Source organism: Etheostoma spectabile, chromosome 20 (genome assembly GCF_008692095.1).
Source record: "Etheostoma spectabile isolate EspeVRDwgs_2016 chromosome 20, UIUC_Espe_1.0, whole genome shotgun sequence".
NCBI lineage: Eukaryota > Metazoa > Chordata > Actinopteri > Perciformes > Percidae > Etheostoma > Etheostoma spectabile.
In genome coordinates this window covers 22231752-22258229 of record NC_045752.1, presented here as the reverse complement: position 1 = coordinate 22258229, position 26478 = coordinate 22231752, and the positions used below count along the sequence as shown (strand labels likewise).

The 26478-nt window shown below is 40.0% G+C and overlaps 1 protein-coding gene and 1 long non-coding RNA gene across 5 annotated transcripts in view; one reads left to right on the top strand and one right to left on the bottom strand.

Moving 5' to 3' along the window:
- LOC116670683 (casein kinase I) overlaps positions 1-26162 on the bottom strand; it is a 35150-nt gene extending 8988 nt beyond the window's left edge. Inside the window, exons 1-10 of one of the 4 annotated variants that reach the window (XM_032501315.1) lie at positions 25427-26161; positions 25032-25138; positions 18601-18727; positions 17366-17464; positions 11245-11328; positions 4917-5056; positions 4451-4529; positions 2809-2883; positions 2623-2729; positions 2069-2217 (exon numbers count right to left, since the gene is read on the bottom strand). In XM_032501315.1, coding sequence (XP_032357206.1) covers positions 2069-2217; positions 2623-2729; positions 2809-2883; positions 4451-4529; positions 4917-5056; positions 11245-11328; positions 17366-17464; positions 18601-18727; positions 25032-25138; positions 25427-25549 — 1090 coding nt within the window. In that variant the 5' untranslated portion in view covers positions 25550-26161. Of the gene's footprint in view, positions 1-2063; positions 2218-2622; positions 2730-2808; positions 2884-4450; positions 4530-4916; positions 5057-11244; positions 11329-17365; positions 17465-18600; positions 18728-25031; positions 25139-25426 lie in introns of those variants that run through there. The other 3 variants (XM_032501317.1, XM_032501316.1, XM_032501318.1) reach the window with 3 other exon arrangements.
- On the top strand, positions 4-20178 carry LOC116670685 (uncharacterized). Its single transcript, XR_004327093.1, has 3 exons — positions 4-62; positions 18755-18757; positions 20168-20178. It is a non-coding gene; the product is annotated as an uncharacterized LOC116670685 (long non-coding RNA).
- Positions 26163-26478: the final 316 nt, after the last annotated feature.

The following is a 26478-nucleotide window of genomic DNA, read 5'->3' as shown; positions in this document are numbered from 1 at the left end:
TCCACTCAGAGTTCAGGGTTAGGCTCAGTTTGTTAACACTCCTTCCTGAAACGGACCCCAGAGTTGGCTGGGAGTTGTGAAAACTGCAGTGTGAGTTGGGGTCAGCTGGAGTTCGGTGCTCCACTCCCCTTTAAGTGAAACTCTCGCCAAAATGCAACCTAGGGTCTTTTTGTGACTGGACCCGAGTCAAACTTTTGTTTAAAAGCACAATTAGGACAGAAGCGCCACTGTAAAGGTTTACCGTACTATTGTTTTGCGGTCAAATGGCCTTTTGAATGGGAGTGCTAGGGGCACTACTACGATAGCATCAAAATCACTATTTTTAAAACACTAAGAAGCTTGATAACATGAGACTTTGCTCCAAGGATCACCAGGGGCTCTACACATGAACACAAGCATTGAGAATATTTAGTTTATCAGAAATACTTTATTTTATTGATCCCCGAAGGGAAACTCAGAGTTTGCTAAAAATAACTCACTTTTGCGGTTTGTTTTCCGGTTACAAGAGTCGATCTCTGAATGCGAGGGAAAAGACACCATAGGATGAAATGTCCTTCTTAAATGAGGCCAATATTGTTTTTCACTAACAACAAAACAACAAATTATCCGTGCATTCATACGGAACTAAGCTTTAGGAGCTTTCCATCTTTACTCTCCTCCCTCGACTAATTTCGACAGGCTAGCCGTCGGCGACCGGAAAAACCAACAGCTACAGTGAGTTGTCAAACCTTCTAAGTTACGTTTTAGGGTTGGCTAGTAAACAAGTATTTTCAAAAAAATATGGGTTGACTGATGAGTTTTCTTAAGGGCTGATACCGATTATCGGTAATCAAGGAGACCAGATATCAATATTTGGAACTGATGCATTTGCGGTAAAATTAATGTCAAAGTTTAGAATAACACAAAAGCCAACAAAAACTGTTTAAATGTCTTTAAGCATTTGTTTAATTAAATGCTGCAAAAGAGAACTTTTTAATCTTTAAAAAAAAAAAAAAAAAAAAAAAAGAGCCCTTGCTCTTTCCATGCTGACCCCTTCTTTGAATGTATTGCTGACTGTCTTTCCTGGTGTTGCTTGACTACCATGCTGTACTTTTAGACCTTACCAAAAACACAACGCTCTAAAAAGTATATTCCTGCACAATCCTGAATCAATGTTTCATTTGGAAAACCATGTGCTTGGTTAGTCAACGTTACACAGCCTCTCAAAAACTCACTTCACTTCAAGTTGTCTCTCTTCTATTAGTTGTCAGAACTTGTGCTTGAATTATTTCAAATCATTTGGCGAATTACACAACAGCTCTTTACCATTTTACGGCATTTGCCATCTTTTTGTTTCCTGTGTGATTGTACCGTGGCAGACCTGACTTGCCACCCAGTAGAGTGACAGCGGAAACGTCCACATACAGTGACATCATGGGTATACCCTTTATTCCAGTCCTGAAGGACCAATACTCCTCAGGTTGCCGTTTCCAATAAGACACACCTAGTCTCCATCTGCTTGACACCAGGTATGGATCATTAATGTCACAGTCAAATAGCACGGGAAAACAAGTGTTAAGTAAGGAGGGAAAACAATGAAAATATTTTCAACATGATCCAGTTTGGAGAGGGAATGTTAATAAAGACAGACTACAGAAGAGTCAGAGGTGTGTAATCAGAGTGAGTTGGTCAGCATTAAAACATTGTCCCAACAGAGAGAGCTTGTTGTCCAGTCCCAACAAAAGGTCAGAATAGCATGGTTGCAAAGTTAGTAGTCAAATTCCCCAAGGACGTCTTTGCTTCTGCAAGACAGACCAATTGTATCAATTATTTTATTTGGGATTTTCTGTTCTTTTAGGGTGCCTCCTGAAACTTTTAATGCTGTTTGGCTTCATCATTCCAACCGGAATAAGAAGCTTTATTTGCTTTTGATTTCCAATTTGGTGTTTTATTGTTTATTAAAAAAAAGTGGCACTGGGGTGTAGGTTAGGGAATAAAACAATGTCTAATAGTCCTAAATAAAATACTGAATGAATATATGAGCAATTGGTGTCTGTAAAAAAACGTCGCTTGGCTGTTTGCTACTAACCTTTCATGTTAGGCTTGGGTTTGTCAGTTTGCTTGCCTGTGGGGGTTTGTGCCTGCTGGCCCTGGACCCCGGAGGAGGCCCCCTGCTGTGCAGCTTTCTGTTTCAGCATGGTCCAGTCAAATGTGTAGTCATACTGGTGGTTCAGAGTCCTAAAATAGATAGAAATACCACATCATCCCAATATCCCAACAATCTGCTGTTTGAAATTGGTTATGGAAGGACATAGGAAACATAGGGAATAAGGGAAAGACGCAAGAGATTGGAGGGCAGAGTTAGACAAGAAGAGGTGATGGCACAGAAATCAGTCTTCCCTTAATGTAGCTTGCTTTGTTCATGTATTTTTACAACAGAAATAGCAGTATACAAACAGAGGAATGACAACAAAAACTGATGAACTGGAGCAGCTTTTAATAACTAACTTTAATAACTAAAAGCAAACTCGCTCTTATACATTTTCTCAGAAGAAGCACAGATGACAGACCTGAACAAGGGCGGACATCAAGACTGGCCACAGCAAAATGGCATTTTGCCTTATGTATGTGTAGCATGTGTACCTGAAAAGGATGCGGAACAGTTGGCGCAGGTACATGTAGTCTGGAGCCTCCTCAAAGCGTAAGCCACGGCAGTAGTTCAGATACATAGCAAACTCTGCTGGGAAACCCTGGAAAAACGAATTCATTCAAAATTAAGTATGTGGAGTGAGATCCCTTACCACAGTGCCTGTTTTAACATTTTCTTACCTTACAGAGGACCTCAACAGGGGTGGACATCTTCTTCTCTGAGATCTTCTCATACTTCTGCTTCTTTGTAGCAGCCTGAAAAACACACAGATACATTAACAATGCTAGTATTATCATACTACCATGCCATTGTTTTTTTTATACTCTGACAACATTCACTTTTGCAACATAAATGCAGCATCTGAGTTACTATTTCTGCAGCATCACAATTTTGGCACCAGAGCTCACGGGCTGCCGTTGTAGTAGTTTAGTAACCCTGACAATAGAGGAATGGACTGAGACTTGCCCATCTCCAGAAGAAAATACACCTGCTAAATGACATGCAAAGCTATGTAAAGAGGAGGTCGACCAACTGGAGAAAAAACTAAGTTAACTGAACACGCTTAGGCAAACAAAATGGGCCGTCAAGTGCTGGCTGTGACTGGTGCATGGATACAGGTGTAGTTTTAGACCTCAAGACAGTGTCAAAAGAGCAGGTCAATGACCTTTTGACCTCAAAGGCCTGAGCAGCTACGTTGGTTTCTGTGTTCAACTTAAAATCGTTACATCAATGACCCACAGCTCTGTCGGTCCTTGGGTCTCCTCAAAGACAGAGACGTTGTGAAAACACAGGAAGAAGGGACTCGACATGACCGTTGCGTCAACATCAGAAGATGACTTCAACTCGACAACAGTGCTGGATCCCAACACCCCTGAGGGGCCAGTAAACAAAGTGTGGTTTGATGTTCAACTACACTTTGGGTGCAGAGGAAATGAAGGCTATTGGAAGCTCAAACCCACGTCATTCATCATTAAAAGAGGGACAAAAACAGCCTTAGGAATGCAACATTGGCCTTCAATGAGCATACAAAGAATCACAATAACCCACTGGAGAAAAATAAAGAGAACAAGCGGATTTATGTATGAATAACCTGACAATCCTGGCCAGTTTCATCCACAGAGAATTATCTCTCCCACCTAGCCATGGACGCACTAGCCTTATGACTTAAGTTAGAAAAAGAAGTGAAATGCAGGGCCAACAAGGTTTGGCAAGTGACCTAGTTTTAAATATATAGTGGTATTTTGGCTATCCTGACTGTAAATGACCCATATTACAGCCTAAATGTAGAAAATGTTATTTGCTGTGTGTTACAGGTACACTACAGAGCAATCATCTTGCAACAATGTAGCCCAGAATTTGTAAGCAAGAACGCAGAAATACACTAACCACTACCTCTGCAGCCCCATGATTCAGAAACTGAATCGGACGTGGGTCTTGAAACGAGAGATTACGGCCATTGAGTTGCCACAAGTGCAAAACCTCCCTCCAGAGCTATTGGCGGCCAAAACTTAGTGACCGGAGAAAGTGGAGCAACGTCCTTGCTAATACAAGCAACAAACCCCCATCAAGACAAGAAATGCAAAAGCTACAAGCAGTTTTCAAAGTCATCCTACTGATGCTCAACAGTTTCTGTGGTTGCACAATAACCGGGAACATACAAATTAATGTAAATAAATAGACAAATATGTAATAAATAGGCTAGCCCATGATGAAAAAGATAAATTTGCTAGTGTTCCATAGCAACGGCATTGGCAGCCAGACCAGAAGGGACTATTTAATTGTAAAGACATTGTGATGTGACAGTTGGTTATATTTTCATACCTTTAATCCCTGCCACGGCAGACTGGTTCTGTTGAAGTACATCAGCACATAGCCTAGCGACTCCATGTCATCACGGCGACTGCACACAATAACAATATTGATCAAATATAATAGTCACTGCCTCTTTAACGTATTTGTATTCATAAATATGCATTATATACATCATATACACATTTCATTTATTACTGTAATGGAAAATGAAACATTTAGTGAGAAGCTGGTTGCACCAATGTTAGACCAGGAAAAAGAGCAACTTCCAAAAGTTTGCTAAGCTTAACTGAGAAACCAGTTCCCGTGTTTTCAGATGCCAAGACCATTTTAATTATTAGTTTTATTTCTAGAAACATTTATTCTAAAAAGGGGGACATTGATTTTCTTTGGAAAATTGTCCTTGAGAATCTAATTAAATGACTGAACTGATGAATGAATCCAAATGAATTTAATGAAATTAAACATTTGCACAGACCTCTGTTCAATGCCCAGGTGTGCATTGATGGAGGCATAGCGTGCTGTGCCAGTCAGGTTCTTGTCTTCTCTGTAGGGGATGTGCTGTCGTGTTCGGTTGTCTCGGTACTTCTTCGCCAAACCAAAGTCAATAAGGAACAACTGATAGAGAGGGAGAGAACACATGGTTGTTATTTTTCGGAGACGTCCCAAAGAGCAATGATAATCCAAAAGTTAATAAGAAATGACAATGCACAAAATTACAGATTTTAATTAATTTTAGCTGAGTCCTGCTACATAACATGTATTTCTCAACAATATTGCATTGATTAAGGAGATCCTTGTTACAGCATTACCATGCACAGGGGGAAAGTGTCCTGTCAACAACTAAATAAAAGTCACTTATAGCTTCAATGTGGTAACAGTAGTCTTACACAATTAAGTTGAGTTCTGAGAAAGCTGCATCAGACAGATTTGACCTCCCCTTGTACAGTATAATAGTGATGGGGCATTGTTGTTTTTCTTTTAAGTGTTAAAGAACCTTTTCAGGTTGTTAAAAAAAAAGAAAGAAAGAAAAAATAGGTATACAACAAGATATACAAAATGTTAATATAATTATTCACACATTTGTCATTACAGTGTTAGATGCAGTCAAATGCTCTGATTAATTAATGAAAAAACAGTTTAGTAAAGAGGCTATGAAAGATGGTATTTAACTTATGATTTCTGGATACAAAAGATTCAGCAGCTGAATACAATTAGCACTGTGCTAATGCATTGTAGATTGAATGAGGTTGGTTCGTTTCCCACTCGACTCAAGCTGCCCAGTTTCAACTTCCTAAAATGTATTGGGTGCCGTACTTGTCCAGTTTAGCAGCTGCAGTTTAGCTTTCCTAAAACTATGTTTCTCAGTCGGCCATTTTGATTGACATGCCACTTCTTTACATTTACATTTGTAGAGGTTGAGTTATGGTGGGTAACAGTGTTGCAGAGTCATCAATTAAAATGACAGATGTCATTTGTAATTCTTATTGCTCGTACACTAGAGCACTGTAAACATCCAAGGTATACTCCGTGGTCAGGCACAAGTTGAACACTTCATGGACAAGCAGACCAAAAAGGCAACCTAAAATCATCCCAACCTCACCATGCATGTACCAACTGCGAATCGAAACGTCCAGACAACCTGGCTATATAAGGGCTTTCTAGGCCAAAACACGCAACTGGGAGCGGCAGCAAGAGTACCTGTTTCAGCATAACAGGAGTTCAACAGGGCAGGGAATGACTGAGGCTGAAGGCTCTGCCTTCATGTTATTCTGTGACAGCTTTTCCATCTGCGTACATCCTCAATCATTAAGACAAGCCTTGTTGCTCCATAACCCTTAGCTCGTTAATGTTTGCCAAATCCAGCACTGAAAAGCTGAAAAATCTGTTTCTGATGTATAATAAAATCAGAGCCCACCTCTGCAGTGCACTGCTAACAGTTGAATCTAATTTTAAGATAAATGTCACACACACTACCATCCAGGAGTTATGCCATTATAGACTGGAGCTATTAAATTAACAGCAGGTGTTGGTCAATATAAGGTATACAAGATCTTTACAACTAGTGCATTTAGTGATTGTTTTATTAAATCATCAACGTGAATTGAGCCCTTATGAAGGTCATATCTCACAAGTGTTCTAATACAAGAGAGGGCTTCTACTGCCATGAAAAACTATTGATGTGACAACCTACACTTAAGCAGAACACAGTCAAAGCCAAAGTAAGGACAACAACTGATTTACAACCCTTTAGTTACTATCAAAAGGAACACAACCAGTGGTTGAAAATCCCCTGTTCTCAAACTAGATGCATTATTATAGAGAAACCCTATCGGAAAAGTGTTTCAAACCCACTTAAGTGAACACATCATGAAAACTAATACAATATTATACTGTCACCTTGCACAATGTATTGAAATTCCTTGTCCATGCATAATATAACATGCTATGACCAAATGTGACCATACCAGACAATCTAGTGTAGCCGCTTAGACATTTTGTGTCTTGAAAGTCCGGTAAATTAAGATAAACTACTGGTGTAAATAGACTGCGTTAGAGCGATTTAAGGTGCATCTCCTCCCCAGTACACCTGAAGTGTGTCACCATATTAGCCAGTCAATCTTTTACATTTTCAATCTTTTACTTATTATGCTTTCTTAAGTGAAAGCTTTCCTACATGCATTTTAATGTCTAACCGCACGCAATCGCGGTTCCCTGGTTTAACCCCAATTAAAACATTAAAGCACGTTATACGTGACATGGTTCACACTGGTTTGCATCCATCAAACACGTTTACAATACCTGCGTGCACGCTGTTGTGTCACAGAACACTAGCTATCCTATTAGGACAACCCAACCGCAGTTGCAAGTCAAGTTGGCCTTGAAACGTCAAAAATCCACGAAAGCACGCATTTTAGTAATGTAACGTTAGCCTGTTGTGTTTAATCTACTACTGTGAATTGTTGAATTAGTAACGTTACCGTAAATGACAACACTGTAGCGGAAACATTGTGTTAGCTCAGTTCCACGGGGATATGTGTAGGGCTGGGCGATATGGAATATCACAATATTTGGGGCCAAATTACATCAATATCAATACCACAACAACATTGTAGTGTTGACTATTGCCAATTGGAAAGCTATGCCAGCGGCCGTCACTTATTGCCATAGCAACTCCAAACATCCTGATAAGGTTAAAATGTTTTGCCTGGTTTACTTCATCTAACAGTGACTTAACCAAAAGATGTATTCTGGGATACATTAAAAACTTTAATTTGTCTAAAAGAATTAATATACAAATAATTATTTTTAAAATTTGAATGAAAGAATTATATTGTTAATTGCAAGTATTTCTGATAATTGTATAGCCAAATTTGGAATTGTTACAGCGCTACACGTGTAGTTACAGTGCTGCTAAATGGTAATTTCATTTGTACAATTTCACTAGCTCATGTGAAACAAACAACTGAAGTAAATCCAGATTTAAAAACTGAAAATCCAGTTAATGCTTTCCAGACAGGGACATTAGGGAGTAAAATACTGGTTAGGTTTGTCACAACTATCAAACATTCAAACTATCAAGTATTTTGCTTACTGCTAACCAACTGCCTGCTGAAAGTCCAGTGGGGCTGATTCTAATTGAATTTGACACCAGGTCAGGTTGATGAGTTGGTCAGACATTTCATTTTTGAAAAGTCCTTCAAAACTCTGGCAGTAATAAGCAACTACTTTTAAATCATGTAACTGAGCATTTTCACTTGAAGCAGATGAATGAGCGATATTTTTTCAACAAAAAAGGAAAGTGACAGTTTGCTTAGACTTTGATGAAGCAGCTTCACAGAAGCTGAGCTTCTCTTTGTATCTAGGTGACGACCATGACACAAATAAATATATCCGCGTTGTGAATTATTTCACTGTGTGTGTGTTTCTGAACACGGATGCAGTGTAAACATCTTCATTTCCCTGGAGTCAACAAGCATGAGTTGATATCCTACATGAACAGCCACTTGAACTCAAATTGTATATATTTATTTGTCATACTAAGTCATAACACTAAAAAGTTACTGCAGGGAAAACAATGTTTACTGTTACCCCCGTAATGTAACTTTCTAACCCTGATACTTTATTAAACTGAAAATGGGGATGTCCCTATCCCGATTACAAATACCAGATTATAGCCAATATGGGTATTTTTAAAACTGATCAGGGATTGGCATTCACCCAGATTACCTTCCTCTGATCATTTACATCAGCTTTAAGTGATCACCACCTATAAATCACACAGCCCTGTGCTACAAACACACCTCCAGACTGCCTGGACGCCGGGACTTTCACATCAAGATGGCGCACTGCCTCTCACAAGTGTCCGTCCAGAGAGTGTCTCGTAGCTTGCCAGCCCTTAGTCATCCATTTAACAGAAGCAGATTACTCCAATTCTCCACACTTCTACCGTGATCCCACCGCCAAACCTCTCGTACTGGCTGTTATTCCCTGGAGCCGAAATCAGAACAGGAGAACAAAACCAAAAGACTGACTATTACGCGCAAGAGGCGTCAACAAAGTTTAGTTTTGCTGTCCAGCGCGGAACTTGAGTTTTTTTTTTAGTTTAGGGCTTGTTGGGATCCTACAGATAACCGTTTTGTTGTTGAGAGAAAAGACTTATTTGCTGCACTAAATTAAATGGATTAAGAATAAGACATACATGTACATTTCAGTTACTTTTGTTGACTTAGTTATTTTTATAATTAATTAATTAATAAATAAATAAATAAATACATAATAAGCAGTTTGGGACATCCCTTCCTGACAGATGTGTTTAAGAGGGCTCGGCGGGAGCTTTAGGGTGACAGAAATGTAAAGAAATAAAGTAAACAAGCTAAGTTAGCCATTACTTATTTTGCGCAACAATGAGTTAGAATAGTTATACAATTCAATATTTTTCACATCATAACATAATAAATGTATAGCTGTTTGGGGCCCTTGTAGTTGGGGCCCCCGGGCAGTTGCCTACATTGCCTGATGGTAAAGTCTGCCCCTGATTTTTTCCCCTGTGAACCAGAGTGTATTTCACCGGTTTTCCTTGCCGTTATGTAGCCTCGACTTGGGTGTCGTGCCTGCTACGTCATGGCAGGTGTACTGAAAATAGTGAAATACCCTGCCGCTGAATATTAGAATGTGAGCCATTTAGAACATCTAAAAAGGTTTTTTCTCTAACAGGACTTTTCTCTTGTTGCTGCATGGCGAGGTTCTTTGTGTCTGGGCTTAAACCTGGGTGTTTCCTAGCAGCGCTAGTACTGGAGATTGGCCTTGGGAACATTTTTTGGAAGAGTTGGTCTCATCTCGGACTCAACAGCATTTTTACAGTATTATGCCTTCTAAATTAACTGAAACCCATTTTTTCTTTATTTCCTCAGAATTCAGTGGCTGATTATTGCGATACAGTGACCACTATATATGATCTATTTATCCTGAAAAGAAATTTGTTGTATGTGGGTGTTTTTAAGGGGATGTGGATCTTTCAGATGAATTTGAGGAGTGCCTATAGTTAGCATTTTATCATGTCATGCAGTGTGGGAGTCTCAGCCTTGATACACTCTGGTCTTGGTTATAACTTGTTCACGGTTTGGGTGGTCTTGACTACAACACTGCTCCCCGGTAACTGAACCTGTAAAAGACTGGTGCACGGTGCAAACATCCAAACATTTCGGTCGAGGCAATAAAGAAGACAGCATGAGACAGTAGTGTAACATTTCTGAAGTTGGGATTTTGTGTAATCCACTGCATTGATTGCATCCATTCAACGCATTCACAAAGGCTATTATCAAAATAACACAAAACACTGAATTAAGGTGAAGGAAACCAAAGTTTCATCAGTTAGCTAATGTAACAAGTTACAATAGCCAATACCCCTAACTAAGCCAACTGCGCAATCTTGGAGGGTGACGTATGACCTGCAGCTTCTACTATAGACATAAATCCTAATCCCATTTTTAGCAACAACTTCTGAGCACAAAATTAAGTTATTTGTCAAAAATATTTAATGAACAGTGTGGTAAGTCAACATAGCCAGAAAATTTAAAATGTCAAAATACACTGGAGGGTGCCTTGAACACACCCATGGCAAACTCAATTTGCTTTCTGTGTGTGTTATTTTCTGTTTTAACATGCAGCTCGGCTGGGACTTCATGACACAGTCATGCAAATATATTATTGTTGGTCATCTATAAGTTGTATGATACCATTCTCATTAGAGCTTTTGAGCCCTTCCTTTTCGATGGCATGTACACAAGTTTTGTATTTATCGGTATAATTGTAAATTAAATAGTTCTGGGAGCCACACTGCTTACTTTTGGTCAGCTACGCTGCTATTTAATAATACAAGTAGATTAAATCAAGTTCCACACTGCCTTGGCTCAGAGATCAGGTTTGAGTTTGGTTTAATGTGAGTTACTACAGACTGAATCATTGCATTCCACTTGGATGAATGCATTCACTACTATCAGGACAAACATTAAAAACAAGCATTTAAATGTAGGCAAGAGGGACTGGAACCCTTTATTACAACAAATGGGGACAATAGCTACTCCCTAGGGACAATAGCTACTCCCTAAGCAATGCTGATGGGTTTGCTTTCCTCTCTCACTTTAATGAAGTGCACACTGGGTGGTAGGGGGTACAAACATTGGGTATTGTGAGTGCAAGATGGGTGCTGGTGGTCTGATTCACTTTAAACCAGTGTAGTTAGGTATGATTGCAAAGCGACAACTGCTGTTGTGAGGCAGCTGGTGTTGTGGTAAAGGTCACACCTGGTTTAATCCTGAGAAAGATGGGTCCTGAGAAGAGCTAACAGCCAAGCTTCTTTTCCTCTTCCCCACTGACGAGTCTAAACACTAGGGCAGACAGTAGAGGGGCAGGGGTCAAAAATCACACAGCCGCTATCCACCTTCAGTCACAGTTAGCATGAGTACAACAGGCACTTCTGGTTGCACCCACATGGTTTTCTCCCTTAGATACAACTAACAGTGCCTTTTTCAGGTGGGACAGGCACATCCAAGGCTGGACCTACATATTAAAAAAAAAATCCACTTTAAATCTTTGTGGTACAGATATGATCATTCTGGCCATCAGTCTAGAAGAAACCACATGATTGTGATTTTCTTCTGTCAGGACAACCGTGGTAAGATCAACCCTGTAACAACAAGCCAAAAGTGTCTCTGTAAACGTGGAGATGTGGAAACTTTAATATCATGTCTGACAGTGACAATAAAGGCCAGTGCAGACAGGCAACACCATGGCTCAGAAAAGACTTGGGGGATAGAGGGGATTTCAGCAGCAGATGGTAAAGAGCCCATGGTTGTCCATCCTCCACCAGCAAAACAAATGCATATAAAATATCTGCTAACAAAGAAAAATTTAACAAGCGCCTAGAGAATGAAGTCGATGACTATCATAACCAAGTTGTTCACAGGCCACTAAAAAGTTCCTGCCTCTTGTTTAAAAACGTCAATCATAGGCGGCTAGACAGACATAAGGGGTTAAATCTGTACTACAGTCGAGTTAGTATAAGTGAAAAATGGGTAATGAGCCACCTGTAAATAGTCTAATAGACTATGTTACTACCTGTATCACATTAAGATGCCTTGTAATGACTTATCAACTCAAACTTTTGCAATGCAGCAGCCCCAGCGTCGGGACAAGGTAGCTCTACAAAGACAAGCTTACAAATGTAGGACCTCGCACTGCTTTGGGCCAGGATACCAGAACATTGTTTACAGAGATAGTGTTAACTTCTGGAGTATTGAGACTCAAAGCCGTACTCATCCCCAGTACTAACCGGAGCCAGAGATACAATTGAAGAATGTGTAGCCGTTGCGATAAAACCAGGGGCAGAGGGTAGGTGAGATAGCTAACATATATTAGGTAAACACAGCCGTGTGCCCACTACAACCCAAGGCTTCAACCTTGACACATGAGCAAGTGACCGCTGAACATGAATAATTAAACCATTTAACAGTTGAGAGGCAACACTTGGCAACAAGATACTGAACCGCATCTTTCTGCCCAAAGAATATCAATATCAGCACTAGCACATCGAAGCTGGTGCTGATTGGGGTTATAAAGATATTACTGCACAATTTGTCACAGTATATGAAAGCAATGACGCACATATTAGAAGTTTTGGCACAAGACAAAGTGATATTAATATTACAATTACTAAAGTGATATTCAAATTCTGTCACCAAGGATATGCCGACACCCAATCTTCAACCGTTCCTTATTCAATGATTGGTTTATCTTATTGAGATTAAATACTAAGATACAACCTAACCTGGTACGTCAGACGTACCTGTGACATACAATGTCTATGAGTACTTCTTCTCTTTCTCTTCATAGTCGTCGGAAGAATTTACCATACAATCAATAATATAATAAAACTAGAGGGAGACAGGGCAGTACAGCCCGACCAGGTTCCTCTCTTTACCCTGTCTCTCTTAGTTCTGCTGTCATAGTTTTAGACTGCCGGGGGACTTCCTTTGACACACTGAGCTCCTCTCTCCATTATCTTTCCATTTGTGTGCATCCATGTCCCAGAAATGCTTGTTACTAACCTAGCTCTGGGGAGTCATTCCCCAGAGTCCTTGTGTTCTTTTTTTCCCCAGCATGTTTCCTTGGATCAGGGAGGCTCCAAAATCATGGTGGCAGCGGTCGCCGTGGTCCCACTACACGTCCTGCGATGCCCTGTTACATCCTACCACGCTCTGCGGTGCCCTGCTATGCTCTGCTGTGCCTTGTAACGCCGTGCAGTGCCCTACTATGCCATAAACTACTACAAACAACATTATCATTTACTGTGACTGTTATTGCCACTCTTCATTTCAACCCCAGCCGGCCCGTCAGACACCGCCTACCAAGAGCCAGGGTCTGTCCAAGGTTTCTCCATAAAAGGCAGTTTTTCCTCGCCACTGTCGCACTATGCTTGCTCAGGAGGGAACTACTACAACTGTTGGGTCCTTGTAAATTATAGAGTGTGGTCTAGACCTACTCTATCTGTTAAGTGTCTCTAGATAACTATTATGAATTGATACTATAAATAAAATAAAATTATCTTGTCCCTATAAATCTGAACAGACATATTGCCGGTTTTCTGGTACACCACGACTAAATTCACTATCATTTTAGGGCACCAACAACACCAAGCCGTTCCTTCAGAAACTACTGCCAATAATAGCTGACTGATCAAGTGTTTTGCACTGCCTCATATTTGATTTTCACAGCGTCACTTGAACAAACAGCCATCGGCCAGCTGATAGCCAATGTGCATGTGTGTGAAAAGACAGCTGCTCAGTATTCTAAGGCCAACTACGAATAGCACACAGTGAGCTCTGATTTGCTTTAAGATGGATTAATCCTTCTGTAACATGGTATTATGCAATCCCACTCTAGAAAATGTAAAAGTATGAAAACAATTTAAAAAGTAAATTGAGCAAATTCTGCTACACAACCGTAAAATGACCCATTCGGTTTCCCTTTTATGCATTTAACAATGCCACTGCTAAATGATTAGCTGCTATAAAAATCTCCCCAAACACAAAAAACTCGCCATCCCAGAGTCAGGGATGAAACGATTGAACACAAGAATTAAGGTGCTGATAAGACATGTTAAAATAAATATATCTTGTACCCAGAGGCGGAAAGAGTTCAAAATTATTCTACTGAATTAAAAGTATGATCACTTTGATGAACTTTTAAGTAAAATTACTGGTATAAAAAACTAATGTAAAAAGTAATTATATAAAATGTATTTAGGGTTCATTCATATAGTTACTTTGATAACAGCGAGAGGAGATATACTTTATATTGATCCCTATGTCAATATTTGATTTATATTTTATGAAATTGATCTTTTGAGATTTAAGGGCAAAGCAAAAAAAAAAAAAAACGACAACATTTTGATTTCAGATATTTTGCCAAAACGTTAGAGCCCTTTTAAATTTCTTCTGTTTTTGACTCAAAACTAAATTTGATTTAAAATGTAGCAAAGTTCAATAGTAACATATTACAGATTTTACAAACTACTCTAAAATGTAAAAGTACCCAAAATACAAAGTAATTGTAATTTGTTACTTTCCACCTCTGCTTGTGCGTTTACCCTCTTATGGATAGAATGTGCAAAAAAGATATTTGTATAGTTCAAAACTATACATTTTTAAGAGGGAATATTCAAAAACTGTAAAGTGGTTGTTGTTTTTAAACCGTGGCAACGCTGCAGGACACGCAGCAAAAAACTAGGGTGACGGACGCTCCCTGTCGGCCCAGCATGGACCGACAGCTGACAGTCTCCCTGGTGTGGCAGGGCTTTAAGTAAGCCTGGGTCTAACTTTGGCGCTAACCCCCTTCACTTTAATCAGCAGGTGGCAAGCAACACATGGGAACTTAGTTTGGGTCTTAAGGAGTTGTAGCATTTATTCACCGGCAAATAGCCTAAACTGTGTGTACACACGTACACACACGTACACACACACACACACCACACACACACACACACCACACACACACACACACACCACACACCACACACACACACACACACACACACACACACACACACACACACACACACACACACACACACACACACACACACACACACACACACACACACACACACACACACACACACACACACACACACACACACACACACACACACACACACACACACACACACACACACACACACACACACACACACACACACACACACACACACACACACACGGTTGTAAAATAAATAATCTCCACTGACCTCACACACATTTGTGAAGACTTGAAGATTTTAAAACCATAATTTGACATCTACAACTGTGTACTGATTTGTCTAGAGCCCCTCTTGTGTCAGCAGACATGCAAAATATCTTCTGGCGGTGTAAAAAAACAAAAAAAAAAGTCAAACTTGCGGATTTACACTACAGCACCGGCGCTGGAAAACAACTCCTACAGGAAACAAGGTCATCTGTTCAATTCATCATTCCACGTTTCCTACTGATTTTTGGAATGGAATAATCCTCAATACAATTCCATTATATTTTAAGAATTCCAAATTATCCTGAATCCTGAGGTCAACACTTATCTGCAAACAAACGGAGCTAAACTGCAGTGTCAGAGATGAGAGGCTGGCTGCAGCAAGGCTGCCATACAAGCGGGAAACATCAGTGGAGGTTGGGCTGAGGTAGCACACCTGCTATGCAGCAGAGTACACATTCTTTGAAAGTTAGTAAAATACATATCCCATGTTTTAACTTAGCCAGACGTTGCCTGTCTGCAAGGGCTCAAAATAACGGACACAGAATATTCTATTTTAATTTCAGGCAACTTGAACACACACACACACGCCTCTGACCAGACGGAAACAAATTACATCACAAGAAGGCAATATCGCTGAATATTTGTTTTGTGTGGGTAGCTAGAAAACCAGCATCATAGTCCAGAATGCAGAATCAGTTCTTCAGCAAAAATCCGGTACACAAAAACTGGGCTACGCCACCCTGCAACCTTTACACTACATCAACAATCGTCTTTATGATGAAGAGGTATTAACATCATTTAAGAAAAAGCTGTTTACGTAACTAGGGTCTTAATTTGATCCTTTTGGCCATGATTCCAACAAAAGTATACCTTTGCACAAAATCACTGGGGGATTGGATATTATGTTGAAGATACGTTATCTTTTAATTTTTTATCTTTAACAGTGGATGGTGAACTTTTGGAAAAGACTTAGATTGGTATCAGTGTGGACCGACTCAAAGGGTAGTTCCCATATTATTTTCTCAGCTGAAGCAGTTAACACTCAGCTACTATTTAAAATGTTCTTTTCACACCTCAAACATTAAAACACAAAATGCATAGTAATTACCACTAGAGAACTGCTGTCAAACTACTTTTGGATTTTTTATTTAGTTGCCTACTTATTCATTTCGGGAAGGTATTTGTATTTCATTCAATGTTTATTTATCTAATAAATATATTTAATCACGTAGCAATTTATTTCATTGAACAAAGTATTCTACATAACTTTATTTTTTATACTCCCAAAATAGCCTCTAGTCTTTGATAGAGGGGTGCCTGCTACTTTGACATACATCAAAAAAGAATTTTGATGTATGTCAGTTTTGTTATCTAGGAGATCAATATTCACTCAAAATGCCAGATTTACATGCAGGCGTACATCCACAAACTTTGATGTGATAAGATTTTAAAGACTATAAAATATATGGCAGTGAAACTTTGGAAACATTATGGAAACCTTAACAAAACAACATTTTCATATTGACACTAAATGATAGAAATTGATGAGGCTGATTTTAGTTTTAAGAAAACCTACACTTGAGAAGCACAAGACAAATGAGTATATTAATTAACTGTGGAAAGCCATTTTCTGTCGTCGATTGCACCATGAATGTAGCACTTACATTTTCCAGAACTCTTCCACTGCCCTTACAGCAATCACATCTTTCAGGATAGAACATCATTTGAATTGAATACAATTGCTCTAGTTAGGTCCTCTCTCTTTGTTAGACTATTTTTTCATATGGGATGATAACCCCTATTGGTTGTTGCTGTGCCCGGCCCAGCTAATGTTGCTGTCAGTCAAAGTATGACATTTGGTACCATTTGCAGGCTTACAAAAAATGCAATGGACCAATTGCCAAATTCATGGTTTTTCTGAAACAGCAGCAACAGTGGGTCTAGTCGTAGCCATGGAAAGGTAGCAAGTGTAGTATATGGAGAGATCGCCATTACTAAAGTTAAATTTGTAGATCGGCTCAGGAGCAGGACTGTTAAGTTAACTTGTCCAACATCTGCCAACAGCTCTATAGCTTTGATCATCCATAGTTAAAGTATGTACAGAACCTGGACAGGTCTTACCTTGTTACAGTGACGGCCGATGCCCATGAGAAAGTTGTCTGGTTTGATATCTCTGTGGATGAAGTTCTTTGTGTGTACATACTCAATTCTGCTGATCATCTGAAGATGAAAAGAAGGCCACAGTTAAATATTTCACAAAGTTAATTACCATCCTTTCCATAACTTGCTAAAATGGGTTTACATTTTTAATGAAAGTTGTTCCATCAATTCAACTTGTGAACAAACAGCTTATCCTGTCCAGCGATGTAAGAGGCACATCAGGTTGAGAAGTTCAGTGTCATTAACAAATATGGGTCATTTAAAGTCCCCAGTAGGCCTTTTTCCACAGGACATTTTCACATGTTACAGCATGAAAAACCCAGGATTACCTAACATTGATTGAAGTATCCAAGTTAGCTAAGCCAATGAAGCAGCTTACATAACATCATTGCTAGCACAGCCCTTTTTTAACATCCTTAGTTACACCTTTGCTTTCCTGCCATGACATGTCAAAATGTCTGTGAAAACTAGGGCTGCATGATTAATCCAATCACAATGTCACTCTGTGCCACAACATAACCGCAAAAAGAGTGCAAACTTAGAGGTGTGCTGTGTGCACTCCACGTCACCACGTGATGCCCTTCACTTTATCGACAGTATTAACAGATGAAGCCACAGTGTCTTAAGAAGCTTTGGGGTTACTATTAACTCACTTTTCTACTTTACATGCCTCTGCCTTTAGGTCTGTGCCACCTCTTGTCCCCTCACACAGCCACTACGCTGAGACTGACAGTGCTCACTGGCGGTGCCTCTCTTCTCTTGCTTCACTCAGGCCCAACGTCACTCGATCCCTCTTACTAATGCCTGACTAATGCTGCTGTGTTTAATCTACGCTGAACCGGCTCTCTGAATTACACTGCCCCATGGATGTATAAGCGCACTTGTCATAACAACGTCCACGGAAGGTGACCAGTGACCAGTCAGTCTGTTTAGGCAGTAGTGTGTGTGTGTGTGTGTGTGTGTCATGTATGGCCACATGAAATCCTATTAAATAGAATTTCAGCAAAAAGTTAACTTCAAAAAAAAAAAAAATCTTCTTTACCTTTGACCAAAGCAAAGTTCATATTTACTCCCAGATAAAGCTAGTAGTTTAGAAACCAGACCAGCTGGCACACCCTCCTATAGAACGGTGTTTCTCAGCACGTTCACTGATTCAGAAGATTTCATACAGGTGGATGTGTTTGAGTGTTAGCTACCTGGTCTGCCAGCATAAGAACTGTCTTCATGGTGAAGCGGCGAGAGCAGAAGTTGAAGAGGTCCTCCAGACTGGGTCCTAGCAGGTCCATGACTAGGACATTGTAGTCCTTCTCTTGGCCATACCACCTGGGAACAAAATAGTGACATTATAAGGGTGTGTCTGTGTTCAATCTGAACGGATCACAGCACATTGGCAGAACCAACTTCAACACTTTGATCTTTCAGGCTTTTATAAAAATAAAAAAAGAAGTGGTAATGCACATTTATAAAGGATTAGGATTATCAATACAACAATAGGAAACATTGTTTTACTTTGATGAGAATTAATGCCAGACTACCCCCCCCCCCCCCCCCCCCCCCTTGGGTCAAGCATAATTAGGTGCTCAGCGATGTTGGGTGACGTTACTGTCGTCTGAAGTATTTTCAAACAAAACGAGACTATTGCCCCACGCTCTCCTCATCCCAACCCCCTCCCTCCTGTGCTTTTTTTGCACTGACCCCCCCCCCCCCCATCCCCAAATGCTTCTTGTCAGTTATTGGCTGGAACACTGTTTGTGTATGCTTGGTGGGGCAGGCGGGCACAGTTTGTTTTTGTTGCCATTTGTAGACCCTGGGCTGTCTACAGAGACCGCAGTTTTTACAGTGTGTTCTGGGGACAGGCAGCTCACGGATAGTGAGAGGTTTTCTGTATGTGACAACAAATGTAGCCTAAAACACGCATGACATTGCTTTGAGCACCTTTAAGGCTCTACCGGTCAGCACGGTTTATTCAAAGTTTGTACCGTAAGGGCAAATTCATACCAGTTTTCTTTCTATAATGTTTACACCGTCCACCCTTAGGTCTAATAGTTCCTCTGTACAGCTTCTTACCACACACACACACAGGGCATTTCACAAGCAGAGCATTTGGCCTGCACCATTTTGTTGACATCCAGATGTTTTTTGGTTTGGTAATTACATAGGTAGGCAGACAGCGATACAGAGAGACACAAGTGTCAAGAGACTGCTACAAGTTAGCTGAGGTTGAGCTTGGCAAACTTAAAGGATTTAGCAAGCCTACAAGCACATTAAAGTACAGAAGAGTACCAACAAAATCTGCAAACAACATCTAACATGATGATAAACAACTATTTTGCTTTATGACGTGTGTTAAGCACCTCCATCTCTATGAGGGTAAGCTAGTGAAACACATTCAACGGTCTTGGGTTTTTCAACAGCAACACGTTGGTGTATTTTACAGATAATTACAATATTTTGGTGACTCCAACAGCTGGGTTGTTATAAGCAATACAATGAGGGCAACAATTACAGCATTTTATAAGACAACACATACTTTTATTATCCCACAAGTGAAAATTACATTTTTTGTACTCAATTATGGTACACAACTGAATTAATTTCAAGTGCACTTCTTTTAGAATAGCAGTTGCCATGACCATAAGAGAGAACAACCCATTCTCTGAGCCAATGTAACACAGGTCAGGCACACATTGATAGTCGTTTTGAATGGGTCAACATATGTCATATTGTTGTTTTTACATTAGCAAAAGACATTAAGAGAAAGAGAAAACTCAATTTATCAGATTAAGAGTGTCGAAGACAGGGCTCGACATTAAGGCTTGTCCGCAACAAGTAGTTTTTTTATGATGCAAGTGGAAGAGAAATGTACCTGCCCCACTGGACAAGTTTAAACTCAAAACTAAATAAAATGCCATGTTACTTTACGTTATGCGCCAGGCATTACGCCTCACCACGTGTTAATATTACTTTATATTATGGACTCTGGACAATCTTTTTTTCTGGTCGAAGGGGAAATCTATGATGACATTTGTTTCTGTTTCAACCGGAATGTTTTAATGTTGATAGTGTTTAAATGCTTTCAACGGTTTGTTCAAATTCTGCATTAGCAAAACAAAAAATATTTACCCAGACAAGTCACTTTTGTGCATTGACAAGTGAAACGTAAATGTACTTGTCTAAAAGGACAAGTGCCTCAAAAGGTTAACTTCAAGCCCTGGTCTAAGAGTTAAAAGTAGGTAAGGTGTACATCAATCAGCCTGTGTTACAACTCAATTACTTGAACTTTGCAACGTTTAAATGATGCATGCCCCTTGACTGTGCTATTGTCAAACACTGTGGTGGCTGTACTGGTCTGGGCACGTGTAACATTCTGTAACTTCAGGTACAGGTCTAGTTCAAGCATTCGATCTGTGAATTCTGAGGTTAATCTGACACCAAAACACAGTTCAAAGTGTTGTAACACCGTAAGGCAAAGCCAAAGCACCAAAGCACCAAAGCACCCTGGAAATGCAAAGTTCTTGCGAGAGCACAATTTCAATTTGCTCAGCGAGTTTCTCTGGCATCAAGTAATGCTGCTCATTATCTATGTCATTGTATTCGTGCTGCACCAATCACATCGGTGTATCAGATAGACGGGCCAGAGGCGAGCTAAACAGATGCCAACCGCTGGTAGCTAAGCGTATGGGGCTCTGGATACGTCACCCTGAGTGTTGTGATTGGTCCTAGTGTTATCCAATTGCGTGCAGTGAGATTTTTCAAATATGTACTTAGTGCCGCACCACGAGATGGGTGACTTTAATTACTCGATGCCAGACCATTAACGCTTTCGGATTTGGGACTGGATTTCCAGGCTGGAGCCAAAGTAGGCCTTTTGACATGTTTGTTTTCTTAACTTTTAACTTGTAAATTTTATTTCCCAATAGAAAGGTCTAAACAATGCTGTTTAAATTCTTCTCCAAACTGCTGGTGGGGAAATACTGAATTATTAATTTATATTTTTACAATTTTTACATGCAGAGAACGAAAAATATTGTAATCTCATAAAATATTAACAATAATTAGTCTAGATTTCCATAGAAGAATGTAACTCCCCCAGTTCCCTAAAACTCTCAAATTAATTTACAGAAAACTTACAGAACCATAAAAACATGTAATTGCACATACCAGAACAACATGTCCTTTGCAGTGCTAAATCATGGCTAGTGTTGGTTAGGTTGCATATGCTGATGTGTTTGCTGCTGATGGCCCCTGAGGCATGTACTACGAATAAAGATCAACATGCCCTGGATTTCTTTCAGTTGCCTGCTCTACTAACCCTAACAACCACGGCCCCGCATAAGCTGTGTCACGATGGTGGTTAACGACTAGTTCACTCAACCCAGGGCTTCCCAATCTAGAGACGCGTTCACAAAGAGGCGGTGTTTGCACAGCATGACCAATTACGAACATTTACCAGAGCCATAAATTTAACATCAGAAGAGCAAACTAGAATTCTACATAAATATGAAGAAAACAGACAGTTTTACAGGCAAAACACAGGAAGGGATGGCAAAAACAAAACTGACGCTGTTATGCGTAAATTACAACCGTTATCAATATCACTGCCTTATCAGTCAAGCACAAGATCTGACCATAAGTACACTTGTAATTTCCAACATTTGAATGTTTTTACATTTATCAATTTAAAAGGCAAAACCACCATCACCAAACCCACCAGACTCCATTAAATAATCAGTACTTTTATCATCGTAAAACACAAACAGCCTATAGGTAATGCCCTCTGCTTAAAACCTACATCTTTCATAAAGATACTCATCGGGGAATGTTGACCTCTCTCTCTCGCAAACAGTGACGCCATTATCAATCAAGCATAAATTCAGCATAAGTTACCACGGCGATTTAACCCTCGGGATACAGAAAACCCTGGGTTGCACCTGAAGTTACCTCATTAACGCCAAATCTTTCTTCGTAGTACAGGCCTCTAGCATGCTACAGTACACCACAGAAGCAGCATAGCTTTGATTCTTAATAGTTTATGCCAGTGCCGAGTAATTTGAATGCAAATCATTTTCTTCATATTACAAAAGTCAACCGCCCAAAAAGGCACATTTTATTTTTACGTATTGACAAGAAGGATAAAATTTATTAATTTTATTTTGTTATTTCTGTGTTTTATCATTGATCATCTGTGGGTTAAATGAATAGAACATGTTTTACAACAATTATTAGAAAGGAACCTGTTTCACTCAGTGTGAAAAAAGAACAAGAATGAAGAAAAGACTGCAACTATGACCCAGCTGTAGTCAAAGTGGAGGAGGGGCAGCAGGATCAGCAGGTTGAACAGGCTTGGACAAGACTTTGCTGCAACACTGCCAGCATTACCAGCGCAAAGATTCAACGATCAGTCCCTGCTTGCATTACAGTACAGGTGGAAAAGCTTTGCTTCAAAACCTGTAAGTTGTTATAACAGTTTCATATTCATGAGATCGATGCTAGTTTTACAACTCTGTGGTGCCTAAAAAATGAATTTTGTGTTTTCAGCATCAGAACTCTACAACGGCCATGACATGCAAACAAAAAATGCACAATTGGCATCCGACCCATGTTGCTTATATCTATGACAGGGTCACCTTACAATGCAGTTCTACTTTGTAAAAGGTGTGCCTGTTCAGAGTTCAGGTTTCAACCAAGTCATCGTGGCTCCACACTCATTGTCTCTAGTCAGCCATGTGCCAGCTGTACTGTATAAGGCTGTGCATGTTAGCGCTGTTAAGCCAGATATAGAACAGGCAAAGGAAAATCAACACCAGTCAAATGTTGGTATTTTTTGTCTGGTAGACAGATACTTTTCCTTAAAAAATGAGCTATGCTTAATGAAAAGGTGACTTTCCAATAACAAGAGAACAGTGTAAACTAATCTGTATAGCAGCGGTTTCCTATATTATTGCACAGGCCAGAAAAAGACTTGAATGCCAAAAATAACGGTAAATATCCAGTGTGTTTCCCCCTATATTCATCTTGCAGTGGAACACTGCATTAAACAGCAACGACACACTGCCGTGAGTCCATGGCCAAGGCAGCTGCCTGTGATAAGATCACATCTTTAAGAGCAGGCTTGTAAGTTAATGATACACTAACACACCGACGGCTTTGGAGTTGCGTTTTTAGCTGAGCTGGGCCAGCGCATATTTGGTTAAAACTGACCAGTGGTGCGGTTTTGCCCTCATTGTTCTCCATGAAGTTTTCTGGATGTGATCAAATATAACATTTTAATATGTGGCGGCTTCACCGCCGACTTCACTGCTTAAAAGGTAGAGTTTCTATTTTCAAACAAATTATGAACAAGACAGTAGACAGATTATGGTTGGTATAACAACCAGTGACAAAGTCAATGAACAACATGATTATTTCCTATCACCACACAAAGTGTTTGACTTTCTAAAAACCCATGTCATGCCAGTCCTTGACTATTCTAAAATAGTATTAAGTATATAAAATATGTACACATTTACCAATAATACATAAGTGAAATGGATATGTTAGGTGATTAAAATCACACAAACTGGACCATGATAATAGCGAATAAAGCTGGGTTAACCTGCTTTATTATTTGATTTATAACTTGCACCTCCTGTCACCCTAACATCATTTAAGCTCTTGATGTATCTCAGTCACACAAAACTTAACAATCCTGCCACGGCCATACATTAACTAACTTATTTGTTTTATACTAGGCCTACATCAACACATGACTTCTCATCACATGTGAAACCTCAGTATACTATTTATGTTATATTGTGCACAGAGTCATATTTATGTTCATTGCACAAGCAGTGACCATTATTACTTACCTCTTCAATAGAGGCACATACACAGCCTTGTATCCAATAAATAGATAAATACCACATGCTCCTAAAGTGTTAGCAACTCCTCTGCTGTAACAAGTCAATTTCATATGTCTATTCATAATATTAACATAACAGGTCAAACGGCACACTATGAATAAAAGTGCACTGTGTATTTATTCTACAGTTGTAGTTTACAGTTTGGAAATGTAGGGCCCAGCGTGTCTCTCAAACGTTACCACTTGCTCTGTTGGGCAACAACTCACTCATAACAGATACTTCACACGACAAAACATGTTGTGTGGCAGGCTGTTACAGGCTGAGACAAGGCCACATTTAGGACTGAAATCACGCGGTGAAAACGTTTCTACCGTGGGGCTTGGGTTGTTGTTTTCGCTTGTGCTCGGCCGCCATTTTCTAACAGGGTACGGGAAGACATGTTGGGAGCTAACGCAACAAAAGAGGAGCGGCCATTTCCAACCATATAGTTGGTTTTCCTCAACCTTAACAGCTGTTAATCACAATAAAAGTGCACAGACGGGGTCTTAACAAGACAGATACATAGCAACGTATGCAGTGAAAACCCGATGAGAAGCGTTCGGGGAAAATATATCGTTCCTATAGCGTTTTAAGTAATGTCAGAGATTAGCAGGCCTAGTGCCAACAAGGCTGCTGTCTCTTTAGCATTAGTTGTCTTCCCCCCCCCCCACACACACACATATATATAATCATTGGCCACACTAATATAGTGTCGGTAACGTGAAAACAATTCCACTTGACGTTACCTGATGTGTGGGATTCCGACACCACCTTGTAGGATTTTGTACAGTTTGCTTTCGTATAACAGCTGTGGGTGTCTGGCTTTCTGCGACTCCAATTTTACAGCTACCTCCTGAAAAGGACACATACACAAAAGATCACATTTATATTTCCAACGTTACATTGGACACAGCAACGACATATCGTGGCACACGCTGTGACACGAATACTGCCGATTAATGCATCGTGTAGCAGCTTAGCTACATCAAATTTACCGCTAGCGGACGTTGTTGGCAGGCTACTTCACAAAGCAGTGTAGCAATCTATCGGCCTCAAATACTTTGACTCAGCCACCGTTGTGATCGGTAGAAAAACTGATTACCAAATTCCCCAAAAGTGGTAAGGCAGTGAATGACGTTACCTCTCCATTTGTGATGTTGATGGCCAGATATATGTCACCGAAAGATCCTGATCCAATTTTTCTGACAAGCTTGTATTTTCCACCGACTATGAACTCGGCTTTGGACCCACTGCTGCTCGCCATAATATCCACCAGATGACCACCCGATTCACGTTAGGAAACTGTGTGTGGCAGTCTAGCGGCCCGACGGTCAGCAGAGCATACAGAGTCCTGATGAGTATGGACTGACGTTAGCTGTTTGTCTCGACAGATAACCGAACAAGCAAGTTTCTCCTGACAGTGTTCGTTTTATTCATAAGCTAGCTAGCTAAACTCAATTTTCGTTCAAATAAAACCTCCTCCGAGAAACACGGAAAGCCGTGTCAGTATCGAAGTATATACATCCAAAACTAAAAAGCTTGCGGCCTTCAACAACCACCCAGCTACCTCGTAGCTGCTATAGAAATCTAACGGTGGCTAACGTTAGCATCAAGCTAACGCTGTCGCAAGGACCGCCGTGGAAAAAAATGTCCGGACCTCCTCCGTGTTGAGTAGCAAAAACGGTCCTTTCAATTAAACATCCGATGGCAATGTTGCTTTTTTTCAATCTTTTTAGTCCTTGAAGGGCCTTTTCAGCAAACTTCAAGGGTCGCAACAGTCTGTGGAAAGCGCAACCCACTCACTCCGCCATCTTGTCTTCTCTACCCTTTCTCTCAGCTGGTTTCCGTTGGAGGCGATTATCTCATGACACCTTCAGGTGTTTTCGGAAATACTACAATCAAGACTCATGACGAGCGCTGCAAAGTGATAGACTACATACAGTATTTCAAGTTGAGGCCTCCGAGCTGTTCTCTATGTTTAGGGTTACACATGTGAGTCTTAACTATGGTAAAAGCAGGCTTGGATAACAGATTTACAGTGGTCAGGACTTTTATGTTGTCTGCTCTACCTCTGGGTGCTAGTACTAAACTGTAAAGTTCTACTGTAAACATTAAACGACAACAATAATCTGATTTAAAAAATAAAATAAAATGAATCTAAAAAATAAAATAAAATTATCTAATTCACAAAAA